Source organism: Vigna unguiculata, chromosome 10 (assembly GCF_037176805.1).
Source record: "Vigna unguiculata cultivar grain cowpea cultivar isolate G323 ecotype 2 chromosome 10, ASM3717680v1, whole genome shotgun sequence".
In the NCBI taxonomy this organism is placed as follows: Eukaryota; Viridiplantae; Streptophyta; class Magnoliopsida; order Fabales; family Fabaceae; genus Vigna; species Vigna unguiculata.
Window position 1 is genome coordinate 3835185 of NC_140801.1, and position 18905 is coordinate 3854089.

Here is an 18905-nt window from a genome sequence, read left to right on the forward strand (position 1 = left end):
ATAGAACATCCAAGCTTGAAGACATGATGCAGCAATTCATGCAAATGTCAATTCAGAATCAGAAGAACACCGATGCCTCAATTAAAAACTTGGAGGTGCAAGTGGGGCAATTGGCCAAGCAAGTGGCGAATCAACAAAGTAGTTCATTTTCCGCCAACACCGAAGCCAATCCCAAAGAGCAATGCAAAGCGGTGGTCACAAGAAGTGGTAAAGAAGTGGGGTTGAATGCTAAAGGAAGTGATGAAGCTAAAGCCAAGCCCAATGATAAAGGAGAAGAAAAAGATGAGGAAGAGATAGATGAGGAAATTGTTGTAGAAGAGGAAGAGAATAAAATCGAAAATAGAGAAAATGAGAAAAAGAAGGAAGTGGCAATAAAGCCACCACCAGTGAAGACTCTCCCATATCCTCTTAAGCCTTCTAAGAAAGATAAAGAAAGGCAATTTGCAAGGTTTCTGGACATTTTCAAGAGGCTTCAAATCAATATTCCCTTCTCAGAAGCCTTGGAGCAAATGCCAACCTATGCAAAGTTTATGAAGGAAATCCTCACAAAGAAGAGAAGATTTATTGAAGAGGAAACCATAGAACTAGAGGCTGGATGCAGTGCTATCATTCAGAAGATGTTGCCTCCAAAGTTTAAGGATCCTGGCAGCTTTACACTTCCAGTCACAATTGGGAGCCTAGCTGTGGGGAAGGCCTTACTTGATTTGGGTGCTAGCATCAACTTGATGCCTCTTTCTATGCTCAAGAAGATTGGGGAGTTGGAAATCAAGCCCACTCGAATGACATTGGAGGATGAAGAAGTGAACTTCAATGTCTTTGAAGCCATGTCTCACCCAAAAGATATTGGAGGATGCTTCAGAGTTGATATGCTTGATGAAGTGCTCATGAGCTCCAAGAAAGATCTACATGCCTCATCTCCTCTAGAGAAAGCTCTACTTGATGCCTTTGAGACTCTCAATGATGAGGAGGAGAAAGAGATTGATGAGTGCTTAGCCAATCTTGACGCTTTGAAGGAAATCCCTCCTCATGAGGCGAAGATGGAAGACTTGAAGGGTGAGAATGAAGTCACAGAGCCAAAAGTGGAGTTGAAGATGTTGCCCCAACATTTGAAGTATGTGTTTCTTGAAGGGGGTAGCAACAAACCTGTGATTATCAGTAGCTCCTTATCACCCTCAGAAGAAGAAAAGTTGATTGAGGTGTTAAAAGTCAACTCAGGAGCCATTGGTTGGTCCATATCTGATCTGAAGGGAATCAGTCCCTCCTACTGCATGCATAGAATCTTCATGGAGGAGGATTTCAAGCCACTGGCACAACCTCAGAGAAGGTTGAATCCTGTGATGAAAGAGGAGGTGAGAAAGGAGGTATTGAAACTCCTAGATGCTGGGATTATCTACCCAATCTCTGATAGTGCATGGGTGAGTCCAGTGCAAGTGGTTCCCAAGAAGGGCGGCATGACAGTGGTTCGTAATGATAAGAATGAGTTGATACCCACACGAACTGTGACCGGCTGGAGGATGTGCATAGATTACAGAAAGCTGAACAAGGCCACAAGGAAGGATCACTTCCCTCTTCCCTTCATGGATCAAATGTTAGAGAGATTGGTAGGTCAAGCTTTCTATTGCTTTTTGGATGGCTATTCTGGTTATAACCAGATTGTGGTGGACCCTAAAGACCAAGAGAAGACCGCCTTCACTTGCCCTTTTGGTATCTATGCCTACAGAAAGATGCCATTTGGGCTTTGCAATGCACCAGCCACGTTTCAACGATGCATGTTGGCTATTTTCTCCGACCTTGTGGAGAAGTGCATAGAGGTCTTCATGGATGACTTCTCGGTGTTTGGAAGTTCATTCGATCTTTGCTTGGCAAATTTGGAAGTTGTGCTCAAGAGATGTGTTGAAACCAATCTCATTCTCAATTGGGAGAAATGCCATTTCATGGTGACTGAAGGGATTGTCTTGGGTCACAAAATATCTTCCAAGGGCATTGAAGTGGACAAAGCAAAGGTGGATGTCATTGAGAAACTCCCACCACCAACAAATGTGAAGGGAATCCGGAGCTTTCTTGGACATGCGAGTTTCTACCGACGCTTCATCAAGGATTTCTCCAAGATAGCCAAGCCATTGAGCAACTTGCTCAATAAGGATATTTCCTTTAATTTTGATGCTGAATGTTTAAATGCTTTCAATCTTTTGAAAACCAGCCTAGTCTCCGCACCCATAATCATTGCACCTAATTGGGAACTTGATTTTGAACTTATGTGTAATGCAAGTGATTATGCGTTTGGGGCGGTTTTGGGGCAAAGAAAGAATAAAATTTTTCATTCCATACACTATGCTAGTAAAGTCCTTAATGAACATCAAGTGAATTATGCAACTACTGAAAAGGAGTTACTAGCAATAGTGTATGCCTTGGAAAAATTTCGTTCTTATCTCATTGGTTCTAGAGTAGTGGTTTACACTAATCATGCTGCAATCAAATACTTGCTTACTAAACCTGATTCTAAACCTAGACTCATTAGGTGGATTTTGTTGTTGCAGGAATTTGATCTTGAGATTAAAGACAAGAAGGGTTGTGAAAATCAAGTGGCAGACCATCTGTCAAGACTAGTGAATGAAGAAGTGACCACACTGGAGAAGGAAGTGTTAGAAGAATTCACTGATGAAAAGCTGCTTCTAGTGTCTAATAGACCTTGGTTTGCAGAAATGGCAAACTTTAAGGCTGCTCAAGTTGTTCCTGAGGATATGAGTTGGCATCAACAACAGAAGCTATTCAGTGAAGCAAAATACTATGTGTGGGATGATCCTCACCTTTTCAAGATTGGGGCAGACAATCTGTTGAGGAGATGTGTGTCTGAAGAGGAGGCAAGAGATATCTTGTGGCACTGCCACAATTCACCCTATGGAGGACACTACAATGGAGAAAGAATAGCTGCAAAGGTTCTACAATCTGGGTTCTATTGGCCGAGCATTTTCAAGGATTCTCATGCACATGTGAAACACTGTGACAAGTGCCAAAGAACAGGGAGTATCTCCAGAAGGAATGAAATGCCTTTGCAGAACATACTCGAGGTTGAAGTGTTCGATTGCTGGGGTATTGATTTCATTGGCCCCTTGCCTTCCTCATTCTCTAAGGAGTATATCTTGTTGGCTGTGGATTATGTCAGCAAATGGGTGGAAGCTGTTGCCACGCCCACAAATGATGTTAAAACAGTCATCAAGTTTCTCAAGAAGAACATATTCTCCAGATTTGGTGTCCCAAGAGTCTTGATAAGTGATGGAGGTTCTCACTTCTGCAACACTCAGTTGAAGAAAGTCTTGGAGCACTACAATGTCAGACACAGAGTTGCCTCTCCCTACCATCCTCAGTCAAATGGACAAGCAGAGGTGTCAAATAGAGAAATCAAGAGGATCCTTGAGAAGACAACTTCTTCCTCAAGAAAGGATTGGTCTATTAAGTTAGACGATGCTCTGTGGGCCTATAGGACTGCATTCAAGACTCCAATTGGGTTGACTCCATTCCAATTGGTATATGGGAAGGCTTGTCATCTTCCGGTGGAGTTGGAGCACAAAGCCTATTGGGCCATGAAGTTCTTGAATTTTGATCCATCCTTGTTAGGGAAGAAGAGGAAGCTACAACTTCATGAGTTGGGAGAAATGCGACTCAATGCCTATGAGTCCTCCAAGAGCTATAAAGAGAAAGTGAAGGCCTATCATGATAGGAAGTTGGTGAAAAGAGATTTTAAACCCGGTCAACAAGTGCTTCTGTTTAACTCAAGATTCAAATTATTCCCAGGGAAGTTGAAATCCAAGTGGTCAGGCCCATTTACCATCAAAGAGGTGAAAGCTTATGGGGCAATTGAAATTGAAGACCCTTCCTCACAAAGGAGTTGGGTAGTGAATGGCCAAAGGCTCAAGCCTTATTTGGGTGGTGAAGTTTTAAGGATGACCACCGTCATGCACCTCAGTGAAGCTTAAGTGCCTTATCCGTCAGGCTCGTGACGTTAAACAAGCGCTTCCTGGGAGGCAACCCAGTGCTCTAAACTCATTCTAGCTTTTAATTTTCGTTTTTAAGATAGCTTTGTGTTTTTATGCATGTGTGAAGTGTGTTAGCATAGATTGTTGTGTTTGAATTGATGTTTGAACTTTGTGCTAATTTTGTTGCATGCATTTGTGAATTTGTGGAAGCATAGTCTTCATGCATAGTTATTTTTAGGATGTGATAGCATGTGATTGTGTTCAACTTTTGTGCATCATAGAATGTGGTAGTTTAAAATTGGTTGTTTGTGAGAATAGTAGTAACATAGCTTGTGTAGTGAATTTGTGTTTTAAGTTAAGTGTGCATGTGTTATGTGAATTGAATGTTTTGCTTGAGTGTGAATGCTTGGTTTGAAGTTGAAAAGCCTGAAAAAGTATGTGTGCAAGAGTGAAAGGTTGGTGGGAGCACAATAGAGTCAAAGCCAACCCAATAATAACCCAAAAACACAAAAAAATTCCAAGACTGCAGTAATCACCTGGCGGTTCACTCCCTCCCGCCAGGCGCCACCTGAAAAATTGACCCCTGGAAGCACTGTAGAACCAAGCCGCCTGGCGGCTCCCTAGCGCCCGCCTGGCGCTACACCAGAAAAACAGCTCCAGTGGCAATTTACTGGTATACCGCCTGGCGGCGCGTAACCTACAGCCAGGCGGTACTGCTGCGCGAGCTGATTGGCTTTTTTTTTTTTTTTTTTTAAATGTGTTTTCGAGCTGGCCCAATCCCTTACCCTAAGTTCTCTCTCGCCTGGCGCCGCAGTCCTCTCATCTCTCACGCTTTCACTCTGACCAAACCCTAATCTCCCATTTTCACTCTCTAATTCCCCATCCCTCTCTCAAATTCAAACCTTAACCCTCAATCCCTTCCTATTCTCTTACTCACACTCACTCTCTTTACTCCCGCCAGGCGCAGTTACTCTTACCACTCCACCTTTCTCTCGCTACTCTGCCCCCTTTCCACGCACCAACCACTCTTCACTCTCATCCAACCAACAACTCTTGCATTCATCTTGTGCATTCAACTCAAGTAAACTTCTTCCTTGTGCTATTTTCATTTTAGTATCCTTGATGTTTGTTTTGTACTCCATTGTTGATTCAATCACTTAGGGTTTATTTTGATTTCATTTACTCAGTGTTTCTGTTTCTAATTGAGTTTATAAACTCTTGTGTGTTGTTCTTGGGGTGCCACTATTTTGCTCCTATGCTGTCTGTGCCTCGTTGTTTTCCAGAACCATGGCTGCCAGTTTTGTACTGCCTGGCGGTGGCCATTTTGGCCTGTTTTTCCGCCAGGCGGTGGCGCCTAGCAGTGCTCCTGTCGCGAGCAGGCGCCTGGCGGCAGTTTTCGTGGGGCCAGGCGGTGGCCCCTGTTTTTTTTGCTCTCTTTGTCCCATTTTCATTCAATTGCTGTTTGGATTTTCAAACTTTAGAGCTGCATTAGTTTTTGGCATCTGAATGAATCTACATTTTGTTGCTCTAGTTTAGTCTTTAGATGCAATTAACTCTCTTTTTGATTGAATCTCTCACTCCAATGCTAACTTTAAATTGCCTCTTTGTACTAATGTTTATTTTGCAGATGGCATCCTCCTCAAATCCCAAAAGGATGAAGACCACCGTTGGCAACCCTTCGAAAGGGCAAACGCGAAAGGAGAGAATTTACTCTCATTACTTCCTCACAAAGGATAATGAGGACCGCTTCCAAGTGGTCATGCAACGAAAGTTGGTGGCAGAGAGGAAAGTGATTCTTAAGCCCGGGGAGGTCAACGAATTTCAGCTGGAGTTGATCAGGCGTGGCTGGGAAAGGCTGGGTAGCTATCCTAGCACTTTTAGTGTAACTTTGGTGAAGGAATTCTATGCTAACGCCAAGGTTACCACCTCAGCAACCCCCACCTTTCTCAGTTATGTGCGGGGGAAAAGGGTGCCCTTTGATGCTGACACGATCAATGAGTTTTTGGGCACCCAGCTGGCTGATGATGTGGAGTGCCAGTTTTCAGTGTTAGATGATGAGGGCGTGGCGCTTGGAGAGCTGATCCAAGCACTCTGCTTGACAGGTGAAGGATTTCACAGGGGTACGATTCAGAGAGGTTCCCTTCACCCTTTGGCCCGCTTCTGGTCAGCATTTGTACACGCCAACATCTCCCTGTGCTCCCATGTGTCTAATCTTACGGAGGGACGCGCCACCATTTTATACACCATCCTGACAGGTCGGGTGATGGATGTAGGGCAATTCATTGCCAATGAGATCCACCGGTGTGCTAACGCCGCTGGCAAGGCCACTCTTGGCCATCCCTCTCTCATCACCCATCTTTGCAGCCTGGCAGGGGTGGATATTTCTGTACCCCCTTTGGAGAAAGCAACGCAGGACCTAGACTTTTCATATTTTCAGAGGTTCTGCTCAGTTGCTCCCAGACCCAGGAGGCACCATCAGCCACAGCCAGAGGCTGAGCCAGAGCCCGAGCCCGAGGCAACTCCCACCATTGACATGCGGTTGCAGGCTTTGGAGGCCAAGCTCGATCACCTTCAGCTCCTGGAACCCCAGATGCAGGCCTTATACCGGATGAGGATGGCCAATGCTGACATGCTTAGGGGCATCTCCCTAACTATTCCTGAGTTGCACACCCCATCAGCTGAGGAATTTGCTGCCACTGTTGCTTGGCCTGGGGCCCAGGCCACTACTACTGGAGGAGGTGGAGCCTCAGCTGCTGTAGAGGATGAGGAGGAGGATCTAGACGAAGAGGGCGAGGATGACGCCTGAGCACTTGGAGAGAGTGATTCACTTTTTGCAGGACTTGTTTTGTTGATAGTCCTGATTTATTTTATGCTTTTAGTTTTCAGTCTTAACTTTCTTTTGATAGTTTTGAGCTTTTTAGAATAGTGTAGAACTTTGTAACTTGGTTTTGGTGAACTAATCTTTTGCATTAAATTACTACTTTTCATGATCATCTTTTGTGCTTGTTATGAAATGATGTTGAATTGGCTTGTGAGCATGAACATGTGGTTGTTCTCATTTTGATATAGTGATGCTTGAGTTTAATTGTGATCAATGATTTTGGCATATGTTGACAATTGTGGAACCCAAATACCCTGTGAGAGGTTGTGCCCCAGAGTTGATTTGTGTGAATGCTATCACTGTGGACTCATAATTGACTTTGCTTGAGTTCAATTGTTATTCATTTACTTGCATGCTACAGGTGATCAAGGCCATCTTTCTTTTTCTTGTTACATAATTGAGCCAATCCTTTTTAAGTTGATTTCTTGTGCAAATCCTTTGAGTCTTCTTTGAGCCTTAAAGATAATATGTGCCATTCCTTGAACCTTGAGCATAGTGAAGATTTTGACTACCTTACTTTGAGCTTGAGAGAGCAAATGATTGTTAGTCATGAGTATGGTTCAAGTTTGGGGGAATTATTGCTAATACAAGGGAGCATGGGAAAATTTGTAAAGTTTTTGGTTCAATTCAAAAAAAAAAAAAAGAAAAGAAAAGAAAAGAAAAGAAAATTGGTGCAAGCAAGTTGGGAATTGGTTTCATTGGTTCAATAGAGAAGGGAGAAAAATACTTTCATGATTTGATTAGTTGCTCTCTTAGCTCAAGGTACTTTTGTTATCCTGAAAAACCAAATTTCCTTCTTAGCCTAGCCACGATACAAGCCATAAAAGACCTTGTGATGATAGCATGCTTGTGAAAGTTTTAGCCATTTTGAACAAAAAGCAAAGTTAAATTGTGTGACATTGTGATGGTAGAGAGAATGTTGTTTATATCTATACACTAGTGGGCTTGAGTGAAACACATGTTCTTGTGAGAAGTGGTTCCCATTGATCAAGGAAACATTTTGCCATGATTGTTGATCCCTTATAAACTCTTGCATGCACTTGTGATAATTTTGTTTTGTGAACACCATAGCTTTAGTTTGCCTTGCTAATGAAACACATGTGCTACACAATCTTTCAAATAAGAGCAAGCACAATTGACATATGTTTTCTTGATTTGCTAGATCATAGCAATTGTGTTGTTCATCTAGGCCAAGTTACCTTTTTGCTTGAGGCCAAGCAAGGTTTTAAGTTTGGGGGAGTTGATAATGTTAATTTTTACCATTATCCAAGCTATATTTCATTAGCAAAATCATCTCTTCCAAAGCTTTTAACCTACTTAATCCTCAATTTTACCTTACTTTTGTAAATAAATACATTTTGGGTTACATTTATCTAAATATACCACTAATCCCCATTTTTTGTGTCCTTTTTGTAGATGGGAAGCTTTGTCCAAAAATCCAGATTAATGAGTGACCCGGAATAGCAAGGAGAAGAAGAAAAATGTCAACAGGAAGTGCCTGGCGACACGAAGCAAGCGCCAGGCGGAACAGACCGCCAGTCAAGCGCCAACCAAGCGCCAGCCAGGCGCCCCTGTTACGAACCGCCTGGCGGTAACTGGACACCGTCGGGCGGTAACTGCCAGTTTTGCCCCTTGTTTGCTCGATACCGCCTGGCGGTGAGACCCTTCCGCCAGGCGCCAGTGTTCGCTGATGTGGCAAGTTGGCTCTTTTTCTTCTGTCTTCGCGAGGGGAAACGTATCTTGGACACTTTGGAGCTCGAACAACACGTCTTGGAGCACTTGGAGGTCTGCCAGGGCTTGTGGGAACAGCTCCATCTTCCTCTTTGTGTCTCCTCCCTCTTCCATTCCCATTTTGTAAGCTTGAGCTCTCCATTACAATGGAGAGCTAAACCCATTTTTGTTGGGGTTAGATGTAGCCACTGAACTCTTATGTATTTTCGAATGGTTTGAATATATATATGCTTCTTCCATTGATTTCTAGTATCTTTGTTTATGCATTTAAAGCTTGCTTTGTTTTACCCATTCATTGCATGATATTTGGGTCATTAGGTATTGGAAAATATCTCTTGAAACCTTGAATTGGAACAAGATACCTAATGGAACTTGTATCTAGGAATGGAACTTGACCCATTAGTTGTCTTAAATCCTAATTTGTAAAGCGGGTTTGTTTATTTAGGGATTCAAGGAATTGACTCTAAATAAGGAAACCTAGGCTCATTCAACTAAGGGATTAGAGTTTGAGTAAACTTGTGGGTTGACATTAGTAATTAATGGAGAAGAGTTTTATTGCTTAATATACATGAGAGTGAAGTAGGTGAAGTCTAACTCCAACAATATCAATCCATTGCATTTCTAGCCTTTACCATTTTCTAGGGTCTTCAAATATCCAAGTTCAACTTTACTTGTTTATGAAACATTTACTTTATTGCATACAAAAACCCAAATTATGAATTTATTCATTAGTTTAAATTAGTCACTAATTACGCAAATATTTAGTATACACGAGTCTCTTGGGAAACGATATCCCGGTCTTACCGGTTACTACTTGCGCGACTTGGTACACTTGCCAAAGTCAAACTCTTCTAATATTATTGCTAGACTTGTCTCATCAGTATATGGAAACACTCGTATAATTTGTACTGCTAGACTCGTCTAATCAATGCATGTTCAGACTCATCTAATATGTATTACAAGACTCATTTAATCAACGAGTGGACAAACTCGTCTAATGTGTGTTAATAAACTTGTCTAATCTGTGTATGAAAAGACTTGTTTAATGTATTTTGCTAAACTCATCTTATCAGTGTATGAACAAACTAGTCTAGTGTTTATTTATAGATTTTTCTAATCAGTGTATATGCATACTTGTCTAATGAGTATTCTTAGATTCATCTAATAAATATATGGAACAACTTGTTTATTATTTTTGTTAAACTTGTTTAATTAGGTTATAGATAAAGTTTTCTAATCAATGTTTGTTCAGACTTGTCTAAAGTGTATTGTAAGACTCATCCAATTAGTGAATGTACAAACTCGTTTAATGTGTATTAATCAACTTGTCTTATTTGTGTATAAACAAACTTCTCTAATGTATATTGATAAGGTCATCTTATCTGTGTATATTATTGCTAGACTTGTCTAATAAGTGTTTGGATAGATTCCTCTAATAAGTATTTCTAGACTCCTGTAATCAATCTATGAAATGTCTTGTTTAATGTTTTTTGCTCTATTTGTCTAATGATTGTATAAACAAACTCGTTTAATGTATTGTTAGACTTGCTTAATCAACATTGATAGACCTGTTTAATATTTTTTTTTGTTATATTTGTTTGATTAATGATTGAATGACTCATCTAATATTTTTTGTATACTCATTTAATGTATATATTGTTTAATTTTTTTTATACTAATCTAATCATGAGTGTATGACAAATTCATCTAATGTGTATTGGTAGACTCGTTTGATATTTTTTGTTATATTCGTTCAACTAATGAGCAAAATGGCTTGTCTAATGTTTTTTGTTATACTCGTGTAATTAGTAAATTAATAGACTCGTATAATGTATATTGTTTGAATTGTCTAATTCTTTTTTATACTCATCTAATTAGTGTATAAATGAAATTATCTAATGTGTATTATCAAACTCGTCTATTTTGTTTTCTATACTTATCTAGTGTGATATAATCAATGCATGTTTAATGTATATTTTTATACTCATTTAGTGATAATATAAATACATTAGTGGTATACTTACTTCATTGGATGATGGCTTGGGACTCGAGGGATAATTAAGCAAAGACAAAGCTACACAACACACTTGATAAAATTGTGAATCCATAACATCCAATTTTAATAGTATAATATTACTAAAATAAAATATTTCATTATGAATATTCAAAAGACAGATAATCCAATGTATATCATATTACAAGATTATACCTAACATGATCTAACATCGCTCAACCACGCATACAACTGACTCCTCAACATCAAGAGGTGCCTCTACACCTACATCTCCTTCTACTCACACCAATAAGGTGATCATTGCAAAAGAAGAACACAAAACATAATAGACAACAAACCAGAGAGAGTAAGCTAATTTACGAAAAGAATATCATATATTAATAAAACATGTTGTATCACAATACAATGCACTCCAACTAACCATAAACTATATAATCAAAGACTTTTCTAAACTCAATTATCTGGATACGTGCACTGGAGTAAGATTTGTGAAGCCTTGCTGATAATGTCCATTTTTACCTTTTTTTTATGTTTATTGTCATGAATAAATCAACTCTTTCCTAGCTTTTATCTTGTTATATCCTCAAGTTTAGTGTGTTTTGTTTTGGTTTATGTTTTAGTTATTTTATGCTTATTTTGCCTTTAATCTCTCTTTTAAATGTGTTAAATAAGTTGATAGGAAACATTTGTAGTGGAGGAAAACAAGTAAGAACTCAAGGGAGCATGATTCAACAAGAAAATGTTAATTTTGAAGAAAAAACCCGAGTCAAGCGCCATTGGAATCATGCCAAATGCTTCAAATACATAATGCTGTCAAATTGCCCAAGGCTGAGCGGTGGCGAACTGGGGCTAAGCACCACAAGGCTGAGCGGGGGAAAGTGGGACTGAGCGCCATTCAATTCATAAAACCTGACGCTGAGCGCTGTTGAGACAAGGCCTGGTGGCGCCACTGATATGTCAAAAAAAAGGTTTTTAATCTTATTTCTCGTGAGGGTTTGGGCTATTCCTCATTTTTGATGATAAAGAAACACTTTTGAGTGCTTGAAGAGCATCTTGGAGGTTGTTAGGAGTGTTGGGAATCTCTCCTACTCCTCCTTGGGTCTTCTCCTCCATTCATGGTGGTTTTTCCCTTTTTTGGGGTTGGAAAGGAAGATGGGTTGCAAATTGGAGATGGAAACGCAAATGGGAGGCGCAACTAAAGCATGGAGCAATTGCCAAGAACCTTTGGAGAGGGCTTGCATCTTCTCTTTGGTTTTCATTTCTTCCCTATCTCTTTAATTTGTAAAACCTAGGTTCTCCACCATGGAAAGTTAAACCTATTTGTTGAGATTAGATGTAATGAAGTGAATTCTTATGTATTGTGTGATGTTAATCCATATGATTTTCCATTTTTATGTTAGTATTTGATTTCCATGCTTAATGCTTGCTTTGGTTTGGCTACCCATGCATGATTTGTGGTTCTTGAGGTGTTGAAAAATGTCTTTTGAACCTATAACTAAAATTGAATGCCTAATGGAGCTTGTATATAGGGATAAAACATGATTCATTAGTAATCTTAATACTCTTGATCTTAATGCATGATTTCACTTGTTGAGGATTCAAGGAATTGGAACTTGATGAGTTATCATAGACTCAAAGTTGCTAGGAATAGAATTTGAGTATTCTTGTGAGTTGATTTTGACATGAAACTGGAATTGAGACGTTTGTGAATGTATGAATATAAAGTGAATGAAATCTAGTCTTGACAATGGTATATAATCTATGTTAAATTTCTGTTGCACACCAAATTTCTGTTGCACACCAACTTTTTAATAAAATACCAAAAAGAGTTTCTTTGTATTTTTGTGAGCTTTGTTGTCTATTTGAGTTGTGAATTGTGAGATTTGTCATGTGTTGCACAAGTCCTTATGGAGAGAACAATATATTTATTACTTGCTACGTGCGACCGATGCACTTGTCGTTTTTCACCTAACAAGATTTAGGCTGGGGACTTGTGTTCCAACACAAGGCAATTTGAGCATTTGTGAATCTTTTAGACTTTGTTTTTTTTTTTTTCTTTCTTGTGCTTTCCTTTATGCTGTTTGTTAGATGTTTATGCTTTCCATTGGTTTGGTTTGTGCTTAATGCTTGTCTCGGAGTACGCCTTAGAGCATGATGTAGTTGTTGGAAGGTCCTAAGAATATGATTTCAATAGCTGAACTAACCAAATCAACCTAGATAATACAAGTCACCAGGGATGAGATTGTGTGTTTGGCCCCCACTATTCTAGTTCTTAAGGCAAGTCTTGATGCATTCTTAGGTCAAAGGATTGGTTAAGGTATGTCAGGCTTAGATAGGCACAACCAGTGGCGGAACTTGACTAAAAAATTTAGGGGGGCCAAATTATATTTGTTATGTATAAATTATTTTTTTTAATTAAAAAAAATTAATTTCTTTTAATTAAAAAAAAATAGTTTCTTTACATCATTTTTTTTATTCAAAATAAGCACTCATGACAATAGCATCCAAACAATATAACAATAATATATATGAAAGAATAACATAAAGTTTATCATCAACAATAATATATAAAAAAAAGTTACCTTTATTCAGAATGCTCATTTACGCTCTTTTAATAACTTAAAATCTTCAATAATTGAATCAGAGCTGAAGCTAGTTGCAATATCCCTTTCAATATAGATTATCATAGTGCTTGCTAAAAATTCAGCCTCCATCTTATTTCTCAACTTGTTCTTGATTATTTTCATTGCAGAAAAAGATCTTTCAGTTGTAGTTGTAGAAACTGGAAGAGTCATGATAAGACGAAGTAATATATCTATCAAGTAGTAAACTTCAGACTTTTTTGTTGTTGTCAAACATGTACATAACTCTTGCATTGTTGATAAATTTTTCAAATTTGAATCTTGACGAGCATCAATAATGAAATGTTGAAGTTGAAAATTCAAATTAATCTTCTCTTGCTCATTGAAATCCATGGGATAATATTTTTCCACAAGAGTGTAAATTTTACCAGACAATGGATAAGTTTCTAGATGCATTTGATATGGACCCCATTTTAGATAAGCTTCGTACCTCATCAATTTGATTTGGTGGGTATTGCCAAATTTGAAGACGCTTTCCTGGATCACGTTCTACAATATTTTCAAATTCATTATATGTAACTTTAGGAACCTTAGAGAGTTGTTTTTCATTTTCTTCAATATTTGGATTCTCATGAAGTTTCTCAATTTTAGATGACGTAGATGCATTTTTTTCATCTTCATCACAAGCCTTCCTCTTGAAAAAAGAATCAATTCTTTTACTCTTTATCATAATTTTTCTAATATAAATTTTTCACCTCTCACCTATTTACAAAAGGATAAAATTATGAATACCTCGAATTAAATCTTAAAAGTAAGATTCAATATTTTAAGAAAACTAATAACTTCTAAATGATTAGCTTCCCTTACCTTAGAATAGATTCCTAATCTTGTTCTTCCCTTACACAACTTCAAAGCCTAAAATAGCTCTATCTACACAAAGAAGAGTTTGATCAACAATTAAAGCATGATTTTATGATCTCTAACAGTTAGAGATATGCCTAGAGCGTAGAAAAGTCACATACAAGAGAGAAACATATTGCTTCAACAAAAAAAAGAGGAAAAGATGAACTTACTCAAAAGAAGAGATTGTTCGATCCAAAATGTTCCTTAACTCTTCAATTTTGCCATAGTGCAATTTGATTTTGAAAATAATAAGGAATTGGTGGTGAAAATTGAGATGGAAATAAAACGAGAGAAAGAGAAGGAGGCACAGAAGAGAAAAACCAAATAAAAAAGTATAAGAAATTATAATAGAGAAAAAAACGTGATTTTTAAATTTTAAAAAGATTTTTCAAACTAAATTAATATAAACAAGGTAATAATATATAAATAAAGTAATAATATATAAATAAAGTAGTAATATATAAATATATATTTTTAAAATATATAGAAAATAAAATAAAATAAAAATTAATTAATATAAATAAAGTAATAATTTATAAATATTATTTTTTAAATATATAGAAAATAAAGTAAATAAAAAATGGTTGAGGGAGCCGTGGCTCCCCTTGTCCCTTCATTCTTCCGCCCCTGGGCACGACAAGAGGAATCTGAGTGTTTTTATCTTAGAGAACATGGAAAGTAGGATTCATCACCTTTTGAGAGTATTGAATGATCTTACAACAAGAGGGATCTGAATGAGGTTACTTGAGAAATTTGTTTTAACCATTCTGCATATTGGAATTGTTATTTGGTTGGTGTGCTTGTGTTTATGTTCTGCATTTTTCTTTTCTTATTGTTATTTTTATGTTTTTGCCTTTCAATTACCTTTCCTATGATTATGTTTTTCGATTTTCAATTCTCAAATCTCGACTTCTATAAAAATGTGAGTTAACCTGCTTGTTCGAGTATCTTTTGTGCTCTTGTGAGTGCTAGGTATTGATAATGGTAATGAGAATGAAGACATAAGAAACAAAGAGACATAAGTAAAATATATTAAATAATCAAGTAATTAAAAATTTAAAAAAAGAACTAATACTTTAATTATAAATCACAGGTAAAAACCTAAATTACATCTCTAAAGATATGTGACAACACAAAAAGAAAAAAACAATAAAAAAATATCAAATGATAAAAGACAATCGAAATATTTGTCAACAGAATACACATTAATAAGAAGAAGGTAACTTTGATAAGATTATTTTCTTATATTATAATAGATATGTAAAATGTATTTAGCTTTTATCATCATGTAAGTGATTGCTGTTAAGATAATGAAACCTACTTTTGTAAACAAATTGCTTAAAAAAGCTTTTCTTAGTATAGATTTTGCAAATACATCCGCTGGACTTTCACATGATCGACTAAACACATTTTTGTTAGATGTTGATGTAATTGCTCAACTCGTGTAATTTCCCTCCCTTTTTTAACGAAATTGATTAATTCAGTTCACGTTTTTACTTTGTTGTGAATGTTTGTTTCGTTTGATAAGTCAAATCATCAGTGGTTTGGAAACCTCTAGTTGTTACACATTAGGGTGAGAAGACTTATTCATTAATCTTTAAGTCCCTAACTTTAATTAATGTTGGCTCCGCTTAACAAATTTCAATAGGGAATTCATATCTTAGTATAATATTAATTTAAACTAAACCTAAATGTTTAATTTTAATAACACATATTTTTGTCACAGTTAAATAACTTCAAAATATTACGTATTTTTAATTCACACACTTTTGTTATACAAAAATTCATATTAAAAAAAAAATACTATAGCACTTTAAAATAAAAAAATTACATATATCATCTTATTAATAACCACATAAAGTAATCATGTTCATTAACTTAATTCAATATGTAATAGGATATAATTAAGTTAATAAACTTCTTCAAATAGTCTAAATATTTAACAGGATTGTAATATATTAAAATTACTTTTTTGGTTATTAATTTGTTAAATCAGCTAATTCTTTTTTTAATTTTTTCAATTTCCCTCTAACTTCTGTTCTCCTAAGGAAAATCTAAATCTTAACGAATTTTTTCAGAAACTATAATATTTGTGGTCCTAAGAATTCCCCTTTTGTTTTCGGTGTCTTTTTTGCAATATAATGAAGTCTATAAGTAAGATGATTATACAACATGATTATCCTAAAAGCTTGATGCATGAGTGTGGAAACGTGGAAGAATATTTTCTGGATTACATCATTGTGTTGTCGTGAATCAAAGGTTTAAATAATTAGGGCACATAATTTATTCGCCTTTGAATAATTAGGGCTTGTTATGAGGTTGAAATGAAACAACTCAACCAAGTTTCGTGGACATTGGTTGTCACTCAACATCTTTCTATTGTCCTTTTCTTGACATTATATGCTGTTTCCACTTTTAACATTATGATGTGTTCATATGAATTCACTATATATTTGTGTCACAATGATGTGTTTCTCGCATTGTCACGTCAAATCTATTACTAAAGTAGTGTTTTTACCCTTTCCCTTTATTACCATCTTGGGACATCAATATCTCTCCGAAATATTTGGGACATTTTTTTTTTTTTATTGAATACAAAATTAGAGTTTCAAATTTGCAATTATAATATTTGGAAGCTAAACTTTTCTGAGATTGTGATTATAGTTCTGGGATTTAATTTCATAAATTTTAATGCAGTTTACCTATAACAACAGTTACCAAGCGAGTATAGGGATGACGCCTTATGAGGCTTTGTATGGAAGGAGGTGTAGGACTCCTTTGTGTTGGTACCAGGACGGTGAGTCAGTTATGGTTGGATTTGAGTTGTTGCAACAGACCACAGAGAAGGTGCAGTTATTGAGAGATAGGTTGCAAGCATCCCAGAGTCGGCAAAAGGCATACGCAGACCGAAGAAGGAGACCCCTAGAGTTTGAGGCTGGGGAGCATGTATTCTTGAGGGTGACCCGAACCACTGGTGTGGGAAGGGCTATCCGCTCGAGGAAGTTGTCACCTAAGTTTTTAGGTCCGTATCAGATCTTGAGGAGGATAGGGCCCGTGGCTTATGAGATTGCATTACCACCTCAGTTGGCTAATCTACACCCAGTCTTTCATGTTTCACAGTTGCGGAAGTACGTGTTCGACCCATCGCATGTGTTGGAAGCGGAGGATGTGGAAGTCAGAGAGAATCTCCAGGTGGTGGTACAGCACGTGGCTATAGAGGATCGCCAAGTGAAGGAGCGTAAGGGAAGAGCCACGAGTCTTGTGAAGGTCATCTGGGACCGGAGGACAGGTGACACTACTTGGGAGCTAGAGGAAGATATGAGGAGTTCATACCCGCATCTGTTCTGGTAAGTCTAATTTTTCGAGGACGAAAAATTTTTGTTGTTGGAGAGATGTTGTAAGCCCCTTTTTCCAGTGCTTTAGAACTTTGGGCCTGGCCTTTTCGGAGGCCCAAGGCCAGCCCTACAGTAGGACCCTATACCCTGCAGTGTTCACTCATTTGCTTTTGTCTCCCTTCTCAGAAAACAGTCCCCTCTGCTCTCTTGTCCTCTGCTAGGGGACACCAGCCGCACGCCTCCGAGCTACCAAGACCCTTTCTTTTCCAAGTAAGTGAACTCGGGGCTTCTGGTCCGTCCATTTCCTTTTCCTCTCCGTTTAAAACGCGTGGGTCAAATTGGGGTTGAGTTCTTGACTTCGTTTTGTCCCTTTTTCCATGTTTCAGCTGTACTCGAGTTTCTGGATCTGTAATACCCCTTAGTTAGGGTCTGCTTGCTTTTGGGTACTCCAAAACAGAGGTAAGGGGAGCTATGTGTTTAAGTTCAAAGTTATCGTGGCATGTTTATGTTCTGTTCCATGTTGTGGGTGCTTGAATGGTGTTGAATCGTGAAAATAAATGGTTGGCTATGTTCTGGATGTTGCTCTGTGTCGTTTTTCTGCCTTGCATGTGTGTTTGGGAGTGGATCTGGGCGGTTTCCGCCACTGCATGTGGGTTGACAGTGGTGAGCTCTGCTATTCTCGCCCAAGCGAGCTCGTCTCGCCTAGGCGAGAGTATCAGGATGGTCACCCTGGTTCTGCCTCGAGCACTCGCCCAGGCGAGGGGCTGCAATTTTTGGGTGACAGGTCAGCTCGCTCAGGCGAGACAGCGTCGCCTGAGCGAGAAATCGTGAAACCTTCCAGGGCCCAACGTGGTAGGCTCGCCTAAGCGAGAGCCAGTCGCCTGAGCGAGACAACTTCTCTCGCCTGGGCGACGTCTCCTAGCTTGAGCGAGGCTACTGCAGCGGGTGGTTCCAACTCTGTTTTCCTCTTTGTTTGATGGGTGAATGGTGTGATTTATTTATTTACCCCCTTTCTTTCAAAACCCAAAGCATGTGAATATATATATATATATATATATATATATATATATATATATATATATATATATATGGTTGCTTGAATCTTATTAACAAAAAGTTGGTATGTTGGCATGAATAACACATGGATTTTGTTTGGTTGGTTGGTTGAGAATTTGCATGAGAATTGGATGTTTCAAGATAAAGGTGGTGGATATGTGATATGAACCATGAGGTTGGTGTGAAATAGGCGTAATTCCATGAGTCTCGTGGGGAGACTTTATGGTGGCGTGTAGTGTATATATTAAGATAAGGATTCAAGTAAGGATTGCATCCCGAAACTCTAAAGGGTCAGTGAGTCTCAAGTAGAGCAAACTGACCCAAGTGGTGAGAGTAGCGGGAGGCCCTAGTCTTTGGCAGGATAATGGCCTTAGACGCTTAAAGGCTAACCTTGTGAGTGGTAGGGTGAAACCCATTGGCAATGGCTCT

At 38.1% G+C, this 18905-nt stretch overlaps 1 protein-coding gene across 1 annotated transcript; it reads left to right on the forward strand.

The window, feature by feature from the left end:
- The first annotated feature begins 16818 nt into the window (after nt 1-16818).
- Nucleotides 16819-17846, forward strand: LOC146882016 (uncharacterized). The gene is made up of 2 exons (XM_085668147.1): nt 16819-17432; nt 17807-17846. Exons 1-2 carry the CDS (start codon nt 16819-16821, stop codon nt 17844-17846), a joined length of 654 nt encoding a protein of 217 aa, XP_085524273.1.
- The last annotated feature ends 1059 nt before the right edge of the window (nt 17847-18905 follow it).

Coding starts and splice junctions, on each gene's coding strand:
- LOC146882016 (XM_085668147.1), top strand. CDS start 16,819: ATGACGCCTTATGAGGCTTTGTATGGAAGGAGGTGTAGGACTCCTTTG. Junction 17,433..17,806: donor TCATACCCGCATCTGTTCTG/GTAAGTCTAATT, acceptor TCCATGTTTCAG/CTGTACTCGAGTTTCTGGAT.